At 56.1% G+C, this 14,529-nt stretch overlaps 6 protein-coding genes across 6 annotated transcripts; 2 read left to right on the top strand and 4 right to left on the bottom strand.

Moving 5' to 3' along the window:
• Positions 1–39: 39 nt before the first annotated feature.
• On the bottom strand, positions 40–2,119 carry M421DRAFT_55766 (uncharacterized protein; the record flags this gene model as incomplete). Its single annotated transcript, XM_033595333.1, has 2 exons — positions 40–1,563; positions 1,610–2,119. The coding sequence occupies 2 exons, from the start codon at positions 2,117–2,119 to the stop codon at positions 40–42; spliced, it is 2,034 nt and encodes a 677-aa protein (XP_033452185.1).
• Positions 2,120–2,769: 650 nt separating this feature from the next.
• M421DRAFT_56039 (uncharacterized protein) lies at positions 2,770–3,435 on the bottom strand (the record flags this gene model as incomplete). The annotated part of the gene is made up of 1 exon (XM_033595357.1): positions 2,770–3,435. One exon carries the CDS (start codon positions 3,433–3,435, stop codon positions 2,770–2,772), a length of 666 nt encoding a protein of 221 aa, XP_033452184.1.
• A 2,166-nt stretch (positions 3,436–5,601) lies between these two features.
• M421DRAFT_2546 (uncharacterized protein) lies at positions 5,602–6,864 on the bottom strand (the record flags this gene model as incomplete). The annotated part of the gene is made up of 1 exon (XM_033588633.1): positions 5,602–6,864. The coding sequence occupies one exon, from the start codon at positions 6,862–6,864 to the stop codon at positions 5,602–5,604; it is 1,263 nt and encodes a 420-aa protein (XP_033452183.1).
• A 452-nt stretch (positions 6,865–7,316) lies between these two features.
• M421DRAFT_56081 (WD40 repeat-like protein) lies at positions 7,317–9,345 on the bottom strand (the record flags this gene model as incomplete). The annotated part of the gene is made up of 2 exons (XM_033595362.1): positions 7,317–8,345; positions 8,398–9,345. The coding sequence occupies 2 exons, from the start codon at positions 9,343–9,345 to the stop codon at positions 7,317–7,319; spliced, it is 1,977 nt and encodes a 658-aa protein (XP_033452182.1).
• Positions 9,346–9,762: 417 nt separating this feature from the next.
• On the top strand, positions 9,763–11,107 carry M421DRAFT_417667 (uncharacterized protein). The gene is made up of 2 exons (XM_033591554.1): positions 9,763–10,695; positions 10,753–11,107. Exons 1-2 carry the CDS (start codon positions 10,030–10,032, stop codon positions 10,792–10,794), a joined length of 708 nt encoding a protein of 235 aa, XP_033452181.1. The 5' UTR covers positions 9,763–10,029; the 3' UTR covers positions 10,795–11,107.
• Positions 11,108–12,776: 1,669 nt separating this feature from the next.
• On the top strand, positions 12,777–14,477 carry M421DRAFT_417666 (uncharacterized protein). The gene is made up of 2 exons (XM_033591553.1): positions 12,777–14,398; positions 14,450–14,477. Exon 1 carries the CDS (start codon positions 12,854–12,856, stop codon positions 14,339–14,341), a length of 1,488 nt encoding a protein of 495 aa, XP_033452180.1. The 5' UTR covers positions 12,777–12,853; the 3' UTR covers positions 14,342–14,398; positions 14,450–14,477.
• Positions 14,478–14,529: the final 52 nt, after the last annotated feature.

Genomic DNA, 14,529 nt, shown 5'->3' with positions numbered 1-14,529 from the left:
TCTCGACTCGACACGGCTCGACTCGACTCGACTCCTCGACTACACATTCCCCCACGCCCCGCCCGAGCGACCCAACCCACTAAGCCCCCCCTTGCCCGGGCCCAGGGGCGCGAGATTCGGACTACCCTTGCCGCCGCTCCCCCAGCTCAAGCCGCTGAGGCGCTTGTGGCTGCCGCTGCTGGTGGTGCTCGCGCCGTCGAAGCTCTTCTTGACGTCGTCCTCGTCCTCCATGCTGAACAGGCCCTGCTCCTCGTCGATGCGCTCGCGGCTGATGCTGCTGCTGCTGGCGGTGCGGTCGAGGGTGCCGAGGCGCCCGCCGGGGCTGCCCATGCTCGAGCCCGACGTGAGGCGGTTGATGCCGGGGTGCTGCGGGTTCGAGGTGGGCGTGGTGGCGTGGCTGGGGGCGTCGTCGCGGGACGAGAGGCGCGTGCGCTGGAACTGCTGGCTGATGATGCTCATCGAGGGCTGGCGGGGCGGGGAGGAGACAAAGGGGCTCGCGTCGCTCGAGGGCGGGCGGTTCGTGGCGCGCAGCGAGGGCGAGGCGCCGGGGTGCAGGCTGGAGTTGCGCAGCGGCGAGCCGACGTGGCCAAACGCCGAGGCGCCGGGGAGGGAGCCGGACTCGAAGTCGTTGAGGGGCTTCGACCTGCCCCACAGCGACTGGAAGCGCGACGGCGATCCAGCCGCGACCGACGGCGACCCGTAGCGCGTGTCCGAGGCTGTGGGAGAGGCGCCGAAGCGGGAGACGGAGGCGTGCTGCGAAAACGAGTTGGCCTCGCCGTCGGCGTGGTCGCGCGAGAAGCGGCGCATCTTCTCCTGCGGGGTGAGCAGGTCGCTGAGCGAGTGCGGCAGCAGATCCTCCTCGAACTTGCCAATCATGTCGGCGTCGTCCCACTCGTCGTCCTTGAACGCCGGGCGCGCGCCGACGCTCGACGACATGAGGTTGCGCGAGCGGTTTGCCGCGAGCTCCGAGTGCAGCATGCGCGGCCCCGCGGGCGGCCCGAGCGAGTCTGGCGGCGAGGAGCCCAGGGCCAGGGCGCGCCCTCGCGAGGCGTCGCCAAAGGCCGAGTCGTGCAGGTTGCGCAGGGCGGGCGAGTCGGGGTGGTACGAGGACGGCGGCGAGGCGGCGAGGAACTTGGCGGGCACCGACGAGGCGATGGGCCCGTAGCGGGCCATGTGCGAGATGCCCTGGCTGTCAAACGAGGCGGGCAGCGGGACGTCCATGACGCCGAGGCCCTTTTCGTTGGGCGGCGAGCCGTAGTTGGAGCCCGGGTGCGAGTGCTGCGAGTGCTGCGAGTGCTGCGAGGAAAAGGTGGCGTCAATGGTCGGAATCATGCCGTACGGGGCGGTGGGCGCAGCGTACGGGTCGTCGTGGACGGGGTACTGGTAGTTTGGCTGGACGGGGGCCATGTGCGCCTGCATGGTCAGCAGCGAGCTGTTCATGGGCGGGTCCTGGCTGTGGATGTTGACGCGGCCAAAGTGGGCGCGGCCCATGTTGGCGTTGACGACATGGCCGTTGGGCAGAATGTGGGCGAGGGCGCACTTGTGGCCAAACTTGCAGTTGCCCTGGGCAGTTAGTCAGCGCTGTCGTCGCGTCGGCCTGGGAGCGCACCTTGGTGAAGTACTTGCACGGCGCGCGCTCGGTCACGGGCTCGTCCGAGTGCAGGAACGGACAGGCCTTGCCCGCCTGGCACGCGCCCTGCCGGTAGAACTTGCACGGCACGTGCGAGGTGCTCTTGTTGCTCGGCGGGCTGCGCGGGCCTGCGAAGCCCATCTCGCGCAGATGGGCGCCGTTGCCGTGTCCGTTGCCGTGTCCGTTGCCATGTCCGTTGCCATGTCCGTTGCCGTGTCCGTTGATGCGCCCGCCCGGCACCGCCATGGGCAGTCCGCTGCTGCCGTTGCCGTGCTCGTTTGGGTTGTGCTGTCGCAGCGCGCGGCCGGGGCGGGGGTTGCTGTGCGGCGCCGAGGACTGGAGCTGGTGGGCAAAGGGAGCCTCGTCGAGGCGCGACGAAGACGAAGACGAAGGTGGGGGCTTCGGGGACGAACGCTGGTGGGGCGTCTGGTCGGCGTCTGGGTCTGCGTGCGGAGCGCCGTGGCTGGTGGGCGCAAATGCCGTCGACATGGTCTCATTCACAGGCCCCGCCAGAAGTCGTCGGTCTGCAGGTGAGAGCCGCGCAGCCCAGAAGCTGGAGTAAGAGTCTGATATCACCGCACCTACCGCGACACCCTGGAAGCTGCTAGTCTGTGTGCGGCCTAGCTCGGAAAACGGCCGCGGGGAGTCGTCGGCATCTGCAAGCACCGAGCATGTGCACGGCGCCAACGAGCCCGTGATCAAAGCCTCGAAGCCCCACTGCCGTGACATGTGAGCCTGGGCCCAGACCATCCGTCGGCAGCTGAGCACGCACTGGCCCCAGTACGTTACACCGTGAGTTCAATTCACATGCTCGATTTATACACTGTCATGACTACATTTATACAATCCCCGCCGAGTCGACTTTCTCTTGTCGCTCTAGCAGATGCAGCGCTAGCAGATGCAGCGCTAGCAGATACAGCGCTGGCAGATACAGCGCTGGCAGATACAGCTCTAACAGATACAGCGCTAGCAGATACAGCTCTAACAGACACAGTTCTAGCAGATACAGTTCTAGCAGATACGGCTCTAGTAGATACGGCTCTAGCAGATACAGCGCTAGCAGATACAGCGCTAGCAGATACAGCGCTAGCAGATACAGCGCAAACAGATACAAGCATCAAAAATTTCCAATCCCCAAATCAGAGGTGGCCAATCCTCAAAATCCCCGCCGAACAACTACTATTATACCACTCCATATGCAAGTCGTCCATCATGTGCACCTGCGGAATCCCCAGACCGTACGTGAACGCGTTGAACTGGATCCCCGAAAGCGCTCTGAACTGCTCGTCAAACAAAACCTCCGTGAGTCGGCAGTTGATGTACCCCCAGCACGCCGGCAGCGTCACATTCTGTTCAGCCACGAGCACCTCCTGCTTCAACACCGCGTCGTACCTGTACCCCGAGATCCGCAGCCTGCAGGGTGCGACGCCGCTGAGCGCACACCCAAAGAACCCAGAGTATGCGTTGAACCAGTACGCCGTCACCGACGCCCTCGGGCCTGCTCCAATCTCCCCAGGCAGCAGCGTGCCTGCAAAAGGTGAATTTGGCAAGAGCCGTCCGCTAAGAGGTAGGAACATGGCAACGTTAGGCTGTGACTTCGAAGGGTACGGCTCCCACTTGTCAGGAACATACGTGAACCCGTTGGCGTAAAAAAGGTGGTGGTACGGATTCTTCATGCCCTGGACGGCCAGCAAGTTGCTCTCGTTCGGCCCGACCGTAGTGTCATCAAACGAGAGGGTGAAGTTGCCGGATTCTCCACAGTTTGTGGGCTCCGCTGTGGGTAGCTCGCTGGTCTGTGTTGGCATTGCCGCAGCACGAGCAGCCGTATTGACAACCGTCCTGAAACTGCTCGGTGTCGACCCAAACAGCTCAAACGACAGAGGCACCGACAAAGGAGTTTGCCGAATCGACCGTGTCGTGAGTGGTATTGTCTGCAGATCAGATGGCTCGGGGCCCGTTACCGTCGGGTACGTTCCCGTCCAATACGTCTGCGTCGTCGAGATACTCGGCGTGGGAAAGACGAAGACGACCGACCTGTCTCCATACGCAACGATTCTTGTCATCAGGTCCCCATCTTGTACTGCTGACGTTCCATTACTGCTGCTTGGTGGCCTCGACGTGACCACTGCCGTGCTGAGCAAAGTCACAGTCGAGGTCAAAGTGCTGAGAGAAACCGACGACGACGTTGTACTACTGCTGTTTGCGGGCGCAGTGCCGGGTACGCCAATCACGGCACTTGGCACTGTAGAGATTGTTGGCTCTGCTGGCATTGTTGAAGCACTGGCAGGCGAGGTTGTGGCATTGGCCATACTCGACCGAGGTATATCTGACAATGTGGAACTGCCGCTCGAAAACGAAGACCATGTTAAGCTGGCACTGCTGGATGTGAAGTTGGTCAGACCTTCAGATGACGACGCGACAAGCGCGGCGCTGCTGCTGGAAGAGGTATTCTGTGGAACAAGAGAGATAGTCACTGGCGGTGGGGAGGGCGCAGAAGCAGCATTCGAACTAGACGTGAACGAAGACACATTTCTGGAGCTTATTGAACTACCAGAGCCAGAGGGCGTGAGAAGGCTCGTGGTCGAAGAAGTGACAGTTGATGGCGTACTGGTCAACGAATCTGTCGATGAGCTGAGTGAGGAGTTGGTCCCGAACGACGGGAGGATTGGTAGAGTGCCACTTGTTGGGGTCGAATTTCCGACTGACCCTGTAGAGCCGGACGGCGCAACAAGTGAGCTCAGACCTGACGATGGGATCAATGTTGGCGAAACGCTTCCAGATGAACTGCCACTAGAGGCCACTGGAGCCGGCAGTGTGGCGCTCGAAAAGGATGATGTAGACGATGCACCGGAAAAGGGTATTGAGGACGTTAATTGTGTGAAGGATGATGACATTGGAGAACTCGACGAAGCCAGTGACGACATCGGTATAGTCATCGAAGGTGATAAAAGCCCGGATGTTGCTGTTGCTAGTGTTGACAGCGGTGTCGAAGGCCATGGTGAAATTGTAGACGATGTCAATCCGGTAATTGGGACCGAGCTCGGCAACATGCTGGGAAGGCCAGCAGTAGGGGATGAGATCGTTGTGACAGTGATTGTCTGGCCCGAGCTGACAGAGGTTAATGCGGTCGTACTTCCGCTGATAGCGTCACTAATAACAGGGTCAGGAACCGATGCTGTAAAGCTTCCACTTGATGGACTTGTCGCTGGACTTGTCCTGGTCGCCGAAAGCTCACTCGAAGCCGACAATGTTGACGGAATCGGAAACGATGCCGTGCTGCTGACGAATAAAGCAGCCGAACTGCTTGATGTCGTGACCTGACCACCAGGGAGGGCAGCTGTGGATGTGACTGGCATCCCTGCAGTCGAACTGAATGGCGTGGATGTGGAGGGCTCAATACTCAAAATCCTCGTCGATGCTGTAGTAATCGTTGTTATCTGCCCGCCCGACAAGGTGCTTGTCACAGTTGTGAATCCGCTTGAGACGGTGAGTGAGCCCGGAACTGACACCGAGCCAGACAGTATGCCACTGGGCGGTCTGCTTGAACCACTGAGCGTAGTTGTGCGGATGTTGGACACAGTAATCGTGGGCGAGACAGGGCTACCCGAGGATTGAAGCGGACCTGAGCTGGGCGGAACGCCAGATGAAACCTCAGTGACCATGGTTATGCTAGTGCTGGACAGAGTGATGGTCTGCCCGCCAGATGTGAGACTTGTAACGACCAGCGTAGTGCTGGACAGAACAGCAGAACCCCCGACTGTCGACGAGGTTGAGAACGAAGGTGCAGTCGCAATGGGTGCATTGGATAATTGGCTCGGCAAACTGTCAGGACCTGGCGGTGTTCCTGTTGTGTGACCGAGCGACGAAAAGAGGGCCAATGTTGTGCTTGACACCATGCCTGTGATTGAGGGAACAGGACTCAAACTCTGCGGCGTTGTCAACACAACTGAGGACGGTTCTGGTCTCGAAGGCTACGCGATAACAGAAGCCGTACTCGAAGAAGTCGATGACGCAAGAAGCGAGGTAGGGCTCGTCGGGGGTGGGAGCATCGATGAAGGCACCAAAATCATGGTCGATATGATAACCATGTCTCCAGAAGTAATGGTACTCGTAAGCGTGGTACCGACGCCCGGCGGTAGCGATGTCAAAAGTACTGGCATAGTAGGACTTGGTGATGGCTGCATACTAGACTCGAGCCCAGGTAGGGTGGAGTCGATAGGCAGCGGAATCGATGTGCGGGTGATTGAGAGACCAGGTCGACTTGGTGGTGCGACACTGTTGAGCCATTCGGTTGACCCGCTTACCACCGAGTAATAGTATGTGCCTTGTGCCGGGTTTGTCGGCGAAGCGGCAATAAGTGACACGGTGATGATCGGACCAGGGATCGTAACGTAGACAACACTGCAGTTGGCAGCCTCAACCAGTGCTTGAGCATTGGCACCCTTGATCAACCCAGTAAAGATAAAGTCGAGGGTAGTATACGCGGCGTAACAGCACACGAGAAGAAAGCCAAATGTGATGATGAAGTCGAACTTGCGAGGACCCTGGAAGCCTTTGATGACGGCAAGGAGGAAAATACGCATCGATAGATACATCCGGTATGGCCACCAAGTCTTGAGCTTAAGCTTGCTGGACCAGGTAAAACCCCTGGAGCCCTTCTTCGCTGTAGCTTGCCAAGGACGTTCGATTTTTGTATCTTCCCAGTCACTTGAGATGACCGAATCGCGCTTCTCAACTGATTTGGACAGAAACCCTGATTCGAAATTGTCGCACATATTCTTGATCGGAGGAAATGGATAGCCATTGCCGTCTGTCGAAGGGAGAGATGCAGTACGCAATGCGGTCGAATCGTCCCCAAAGGGGCTGCCACTATCGAGTGACGGGAGTGGATCAGTGGGAGTGTAAGGACCATTTTCCGTGGCTTGCTTTTCGCGCGCCCTTAATGCTTTCCTGGCTTTCTTGGAAAGTGGCGTCGGTTTCTCTGGGGTAGGTGTCGCGTCTGTAGATCTTGCAGGCAAATCGTCGCCTAAGGCGTCAATAGAGAACCGGTTGCTCAAGTTGTTGAGGACTGATTGCTGCACTGTGTTTTCATCAACTATCGTAGGAGGTGTTGCTGGCCGGGCTTCTGGAGTTGCCATCTGAACGGCGATAATCTGTCGTAATCGGTTCCTGACTGGTGTTTCTGGTACGGGCTGGTAGCGAGCCCCATTCTTGCTGTTCTTACCACTCGCCATGGTATGAGGTATGAGCAAGCTGCGAAATCTATGCGAAAACAAGGTATATGTGTGTTAGGCTGTGATGCAGTGAACGTATATTGTTTCGATAGCGTAGCGGTGTTGTGTGAAAGGGTTGCCGCAAAGCAACAGCGTGCGCTGCGAGTGAGAAATATACCTTCCATAGCTGCGACTTGATTAGCAGGCGGGTGGTCGCAAGCAGGGCGGGCGCAGCCGAAGATTTCGGGGAGAGTGATAGTGAGGTGTTGACCGCCTTCCCGGCTTGTCGCAGTATGTGGGAAAGCGCAACGCTGCACCTGAGATTGGGAGCCGACTTGAGGTAACACGAAGAGGTGAGAACGGTACAAACCGTGAAATTGGATATCAAGCGCTGGTCCCGAACGCTAACCTCTGTTGTTGCAGAATGAAGCTTGATCAGTGTCACCAACTGGTGGCTGATAGCTTGCTCGTTTCTAGGCTCGCACTTCCCATAACCTGATATGACCCGACTCATTGGCGACGGCAACCTGTGCCAGACTACCTTCCCGTTCCTCCTCTTCCGTTGGCCTGCCCCATGCCACCGCTGTGATCCTGCCCAATGGTGTCTTCTCCGTAGGCCAATTTTTAAACACGGTCGCTGAAGGCAAATGTACCAACCTCATAGCGTTGTTCTTCCATCGACTCGCCATAGCCAAAATTTGCCCATCAGGCGAGAATGTGAGGTGCGATGTTGGTGTAGTGAGGTTGCCCAGCGCGCGCAGCGGTTTCGGTGCTTTGGGAATGCCACCGTTCGAGCTCAACTGTACATTCTGGGCGTCTTCACTCCATGCCCTTCGGTCATAGATGTTGACCACACCGCTAGAGCTTCCGATCGCGACCCATCGGTCACCGCCTATCCAGTCGTCTCGCCCGCTGTTGCCGCCAAGAGCAATGACTGTCGTGCCGACAGCTCCCTCATCGTTCCATCGCCCAACGACGCCATCCTGTACGCTCCACTCTGTGACTTCGCCGTTCTTGCCTGCGATGCTCATACCATTGCCGCTGCGCCACCATGCAAAGTCAGCAACGCCTCCGCGCGACTCGATGCGCACCTGTGTAGCCCATTGCAGCGTTCTTGTGTCGAGGATGTTGATCACGCCTCCACCCTTTCTCGAAGAACCACGAAGTGCCATGTGCTTTCCATTCGGCGACAAAGAGAAGTACTCCATGGTGCGCTGTTCATGTTGATGGCCATAGACTCGTGTGACCTTTTCGACCTGCCCTGTTGCGATGTTCCAAACGTGGAAGTATCGTCGGCGAGCACTCAGGAAGATTCGTGAATCCGAGGGCGACGGATGGAAAGCGGTTGTTGTGAGCGGAGTGCGCTTGATGTGTAGCGATGTGAGAAGTGGGTTGGGGTTTGGAGGGTTGGGGTCAACATGGTGGAGCGAGAGCGTCGAGCTGGGCCCGGACGAAAGAAGCAGGGGGTATGTAGGATGGAATGAAAGCGAGGTGACCGCAGACTAGAATTTGTGTCAGTATTCTGGTCATGGTAGGTGCCCAGCAAGAACTTACTGGTCCGGCTTTGGAGACGTCTTTCAATCGCTGAATGTCGACTGTGCCAGCTTGAAGCTTTCTCTTCTTTGCAGGTCCTCTTGCTGTGCTGCGCGAGAGAATGTCTGCATCCTTTAGTAGCCTTGCCAGTGGCTGGGTAGAGAGGTCGTCGTCGACGTCCATATCGCTGGCAGACTCTTCTCCGCTCTCCTCATCGTCGTCCATGGTGCGTCTCCTCTTCTTCGCTTTGCTAGTTGCATGTGCCGCCCATTCCGGTGCTGCGTAGAGGCGCTCGTACTGCTTCCTCAGCCTGCGCGCGTACTCCTTTCCGTTCACCATGTCGTCCTCGGCCGTCTCCCTCAACTTCCTCAATCGCGGTACTGATGCAAGGCTGATGACCAATCGCTCGTCGTCGCTGTCGTCCCATGCTGGTTGGTCTTCCTCGTCTGATTCTTCAGCCTTGGTGACAGCGACTGAGCCGGCAGGCGCCACTTCTGGACCGGTATCGAAGAAGAAAAGGTTGTCATCCGCCACATCGTCGAGATCTGAGTCTTCTGCTTGCTCTTCATCCGAAGCATCACCGTATATGCCAGCGGTACGGCCGATCGAGAAGTTTTCCAAACCCTCCTTGAAGCCTGCCGAGTCTCCAAAGATCAAGCGCTCGAGCTCTTCTTCCTCCGCATCCTTTGGTGGTATTACCCTTTCGCTCTTCTTCTCCTGGATGTTGATCTTCATGCTCTCAGCATCACTATCCGCTCCCTCTTCCCCGATGTCCTTTTCTACATCTTCGCTGCCAAAGCCCTCAGATTCGCTGTCAGTCGGCTGTTTCACGGGCTGCAGCTCCTTGCCCTCCGCCTCGTTGCCGCTCAGGTCAATTGTGAAGCCTGCATTTTCGCTCGCATCGTCTGCAAGGTATCGCTTGTGGTCGTTCGACTTGTGCGGGGCGGTCTTTGTCTTCGAGGGAGCCATTATGGCGATTGCGCGTGTGTGCAGAGATTCAGGCGCATAGTCGCGAAGAACTTCATCTGACAAAAATTACTGCAAGGATGTTCTGCCGAGGTTTCACCGGCGGAGCAAGTACCAGCACCTCCGATACCACTTCGTAGAAGCGCAAGAACATGTTTGAGACTCCCATAGCTGTGCAACGTATTCTCTGGCACCTTCTCTTCTCAGATCTTGTATGCATGAACATGGTTCGAAGTCGCTTCTCACGTGATTGCGCGCGTCTGTCTGGCGTCTATCGCACGCCGCGCAGAATCAAAGCCGCCGCTACTCGCGGAAAGCCGCGCCTGTGACGGCCCTCAAACGCCATAATCGCTGTGCCGGCGTCACATGATCCGTTTCATCTCACAAAGACATCATCTCGAGCACAAAGACACCGCAGATGACCTTCAGGTTCACCATTTGTTGGTAAAAGAAACGGATGCGATTGGTCCGCTATATTCCGAGCGATTGGTCCGCTATATTCCGAACGATAGCTCCAAACAGGGCAGGTGTGGGTAGGCGATCCATCAGGCTCATTAAGAGTGTGACGCCTGCCTGAATGATGACTGGCGTCGAACAGCCTAGTTTCTTACTTCTATATTTCCTATTCTCATATTCTGCTCTGCCACCGTATTACCTTGTCTTGGCCCAAACTTCCCTCATAACACGATGGCCGTCTCCAAAGCATCATCCACCAAAGCGGGCAACCCAGAGCTTCAGATCTCCCTCCTGAAACCCGAAGAAGCAAAACAGTACATGCGAGTCCGACACGAGGTTTTCCGGGACACCGTAAACAAAATCCTCTACTCGCGCGGCGAGCCCTCAGCAACAACACTCGCACGCGTGACCGAAGAGATCCGAGACGGCGTAGTAAACAAAGGCATATTGTATCTGAAGTGTGTGGACGTCAAGACCGGCGAGATTGTCGCAGGCGCGAGATGGCGGTGTGTCAAGCCCAAGGACCCAAACGCAACCGAGCGGACGTGGGAAGAGGTGAATCAGGACATGGGGAAGAGCGAGCCCTACGAAGAGAGTGATCCTGAGCTCTTCCACGCACTGCACGATCTATTCAACGAGAGTAGGCGCGAAATCCTGGGGATGAGAAGTCACTTCGTCCTCGACACACTCGTCACATTGCCTCAGCATGAAAGGCGGGGAGCTGGAAGCATGCTGGTGAGATGGGGGACCGAGCGGGCGGACGAGGCAGGCTTCGAAGCGTATCTCGAGGCGTCACCCATGGGCGCGCCAATGTATGCAAGACATGGTTTTGAGCCGCAGAAGAAGGTCGAGCTGGACTTGACGAAGTATGGAGGCGACGAAGTCTTGAAATTCATCGTGAGTGGCACTGCTGTGCTTACGTTGTCGTGTTGAACCTGGCTGACTTCTTCTTAGCTGATGAAGAGACCTGCCAGTGCTAAAGTCGCTACTCCCTGAACTGTGTATTAGATCAATGATTTCAATCGCGTGCGAACAGCACCTGCATCAAGCTTCTGGGGTTAAGCTGGAAGAGATCAACGTTCCCGCATTGCCACTACCCACGTATTACGATACACTGCTATAGCAGCAGTTCTCACCCTGCGCCCTAGAAGCCGAAACATTAATACATGGCGTGTGGAGTAATAACTGGGCGGTACATTGTAAATTTCTCGAGACACGCATGATGTCGCCGAACGATCGGTGACGGGGTTTGCTGCCGGTAGCTCTCGATCTACACGCTTCTAGGAAATAACTACCAGTGTTGCTTCCTGTGCCAAGTCCAATACGCCTCACAGTTCGCCATGGTGAATCCGGGTGTACTCATCAGCAGTCTTGCAACTGCCTTGTTCATGTGATCGTCCATGCTCAATCGTGTCTTCGTCATGATTCATGGTAGCGGCAGTGATGACGGCTAAGTCAGGCCTCATAAACTTGGGAACTACTCGACACCGACAACGATCCGCTGAGAATAAATTAGCATGCGTTTCCTGACCTTGAGCAACAAGCTCTTGACGCATGGGCTTGACCATATTGAATATGTAAGCCACGAGCTAGCGCAGGCGGAGATGTTGCGTATGCCGTTCACTCTTGTGGACGCTGGAGTTGTGACGGCAAAGCGCGTATATACTGGTCCTATAGACGTGCAAGACCAGCTGGTGATTCTTACGGCATTCGAAACGTTTGCTGTAGCGCTTGATCAGTAGGCAGGACGTAGCGATTAAGTATGCCGACAGATATCGCATCGTCTTCGAGCAAAGGGGAATGTTAAAGTGAGATCAGGCAGATGTAATGCGCCAAACACTAGCAAGGACGCTGGGGCCTCATTGTTGTCGGGTGTTGCCGTGTCGTTATCCGGTACGGGCTTGGGAAGCCGTCATGTTTTGCATATGTACAGAAAGGGGTCGAAAGATAGATTGCTGATCTCGCAGGTCTCTTAGAGGTTACATGTATGAGCAAATAAAGATGCGCCACCGAACGACAGCACATCAAAACGCATAAGTGTGTGTCAGAGGGCTCTCGAGCGCAGGGGGAGTTCAAGGCCATGGAGTTGTTATCTGTGGCCACGAAAAAGGGTCTGCCGAGTTGTAGATGTAGGTTGTTCACATTCTAAAGTGGGCTGAGCTGGTGAAGTAAAAAGAGGTTGTCAAAACTGCAGTATGGCTATAGACAGCAATGAAAATAGAGACGTGGTAGCTGTGTCCTCAGTGCTGGCGAGCACCTTATACCACTTTCCCTGGGAGGTGGGCTGTGTTTCGAAAAAGTGCTCACGAGAGTGTAGACCATCTCTGATTTGTCAACTTGCAGCTGCAGTTGTATTCAATTTGGAGTGATATAATCAGAAGGAGATGCATGTTGAGGAATGGCAGGATGTTTCCAGTCGGTCTCATATTGTCGGCCTTGTGCTGGACGTGTCGTGCTGCGCAAGGAGTAGACTACGACAACCATAAGTAGAGCAGGCAGATCCACACGCGCCCATTGATATCAAAGGTCCATTGACGTCCCCATTCTTCATAGTTGCGCCGCCTTGACCCCTGCCAGTCAGATTTCGGAACCTTCTGTCGCGAACCTCCCGAAGTCTTGAAATGACTGCGCCCCGCTGCATAATTCTGCGACCCCCGTTACTGATGTTCGCTGCGCTCGATTAGTGTGTGCATAAAGATGTAATCCCTTCTGTAACATCGCCAGCCGGGGCTGTGACGAGACAATGACCAGATCTCCGCGTTTCAGATCGCACCGACCAATGAGGGCGGTTCCTGCGACTACCTTACAGCATGAGTATCCTGACGGGACAGACGTAGCTCGCACGTGTCGACAATGAAGAAGAAACGATGATGCGGCTGGTGGGCAGATAGAAGGCGAGAGGAGCCCGCGTCGAGCCGTGAATAGGAAGATCGTGTTCATCCTTTTATAGACAAGACTCCTCAGAACCTTGAGCGGAGAGCTGTTCGTCATTCCTTTTTGTTATCACGCTCTCACATTGTCCCTCTTTTGTTTCTTATTCTGACACTCTTTCATCATGCCGTCGTTTGCTTTCTGGAAAAGCTCGAAACTAGACGAGTCCCAGTCTCCACTTCTCAGCGATGCTGCGGTCAAGGAACTCAGCGTGATTATACCCAACGTCTCAAAAGCAGTCGATTTGAACCCAGGCAACCAAGACTCGGGGGTGTTCCTCTTCGACGAAGATGCTCAGGAGATACCCGGAGATCAGACGCCGATCATTGGGCCAACACCAGGTCACCCAATTGAGAAAAGTCCAGAGCAACCTGTAGAGCCCACACAACCGAACACAAGCAGCGCGACCGATTTAGAGATTTCGTTGCTGGAGGTGCATGAACCTTCGCCGCACCGAGAATCGCCCGCACTTGTGCCCGAAGAGCCACTTGTTCAGACCTACGTCGAAGCGACAGAGCAGATGGGTTCGCAGCAAGAGATGAAGGAAGAAGTTGCAGCGCAGGCCAAGCTTCCGCTGCCCGAACTGCGTTCGCTAGCAGAGCCTTCGCCAGTGCTCGACTCGACCCAAGACGAAGAGCATGTATCCACTCTCCAGTCGCGACCAGTCTCTCTGGTGCCCAAAGAGTCTGATCCCACCCTAGCAGTTGAGAAAAGTGCAGTACCCGCGGCTCTTGGAAAGATCGAGACGGGTGCGCGTGATCGAGATTCTGGCATATACTTGTCGGACAATGAGAGCTCTTCAGCACGATCACGACCATCCTCGATCGCTTCGAATGAGACTGCTCCGCTTCGGTCACGGGTGACTTCGCTGTCAAAACCCTCGACGTCGTCTCCTCAGCGCACGAACTCGATCGCCCGGCTACAACGGCCAGCTGAGCTGAACCTCGGCTTCAGCGGCGCGCAAAACACAGCAAAGCCCAAGTCCGAACTCGATATGCGTTACGACCTCATTCGCAATTCGAAGACGCGGTCCAAGGCAGCTTTGCGATCGCCTACACAGCTACTTCAGGACCGTCTGAACATGTCGCCGAAAAAGAAGGAAGCAGAGAGAGTCCGCATATTTACCCCACCGCGAGTGACAGTCAATGGCTGTCTATTGCCTGGACCCAGTGCACAGGCAGAGGCATTCACCAGCACATCTGTACGCGCGAGGACAGAGACGGGAGGCCGGCCATCCTGGTGGTGCAAATTTGATAAGCTCGTCGTCTTTGATGGAATTGAACAGGCCGATGGCGAGATGAGGTTACGGACGCGGACCAGCAAAGGCCTGACGATTGCCAGGAGACAAGGCGATTTGGAGACCGTGGTGATACCGTTGGATTGCACTCATTGCCATGAGATGCTGAATCGACACGAGTGGAAGTACGATATGCGAGTGTGCAAGCGCAGCGTTTGCTGGGACTGCAAGGAGAGGTGTAAGTGGGAGTTCGAGCAAGAGAGGATTATGACTGCCACCACGCCGCGCGCAGATGCAAACAGGGACAGAGCGGACAGTGTGCTCCAAGACGGACAAGTCAGCGGCCACGTGCTGAGGAAAGAGATAATCGCTTGAGCTAGCGTTCTGTAGATTTCGAGCAGTCGTGCATTGATAATGGCGCGTGTCCACTGCCTGTTTTCGTTGTTAGATACCAATTTGTATATAGACGCGGGCCACCCTTACATCAAAAATCTAACCATTAGACCCTGTATAGATTGAACTGCTCTCAATTTGAACAGTTCAAGATCAAACAATGTCATCAG

This window comes from Didymella exigua, assembly GCF_010094145.1.
Source record: "Didymella exigua CBS 183.55 unplaced genomic scaffold M421scaffold_5, whole genome shotgun sequence".
NCBI classification, from domain to species: Eukaryota; Fungi; Ascomycota; class Dothideomycetes; order Pleosporales; family Didymellaceae; genus Didymella; species Didymella exigua.
Note: the sequence above shows the minus strand (reverse complement) of the source record. Positions and strands in the feature narration are given on the sequence as shown.

Coding starts and splice junctions, on each gene's coding strand:
- M421DRAFT_417667 (XM_033591554.1), top strand. CDS start 10,030: ATGGCCGTCTCCAAAGCATCATCCACCAAAGCGGGCAACCCAGAGCTT. Junction 10,696..10,752: donor ACGAAGTCTTGAAATTCATC/GTGAGTGGCACT, acceptor ACTTCTTCTTAG/CTGATGAAGAGACCTGCCAG.
- M421DRAFT_417666 (XM_033591553.1), top strand. CDS start 12,854: ATGCCGTCGTTTGCTTTCTGGAAAAGCTCGAAACTAGACGAGTCCCAG.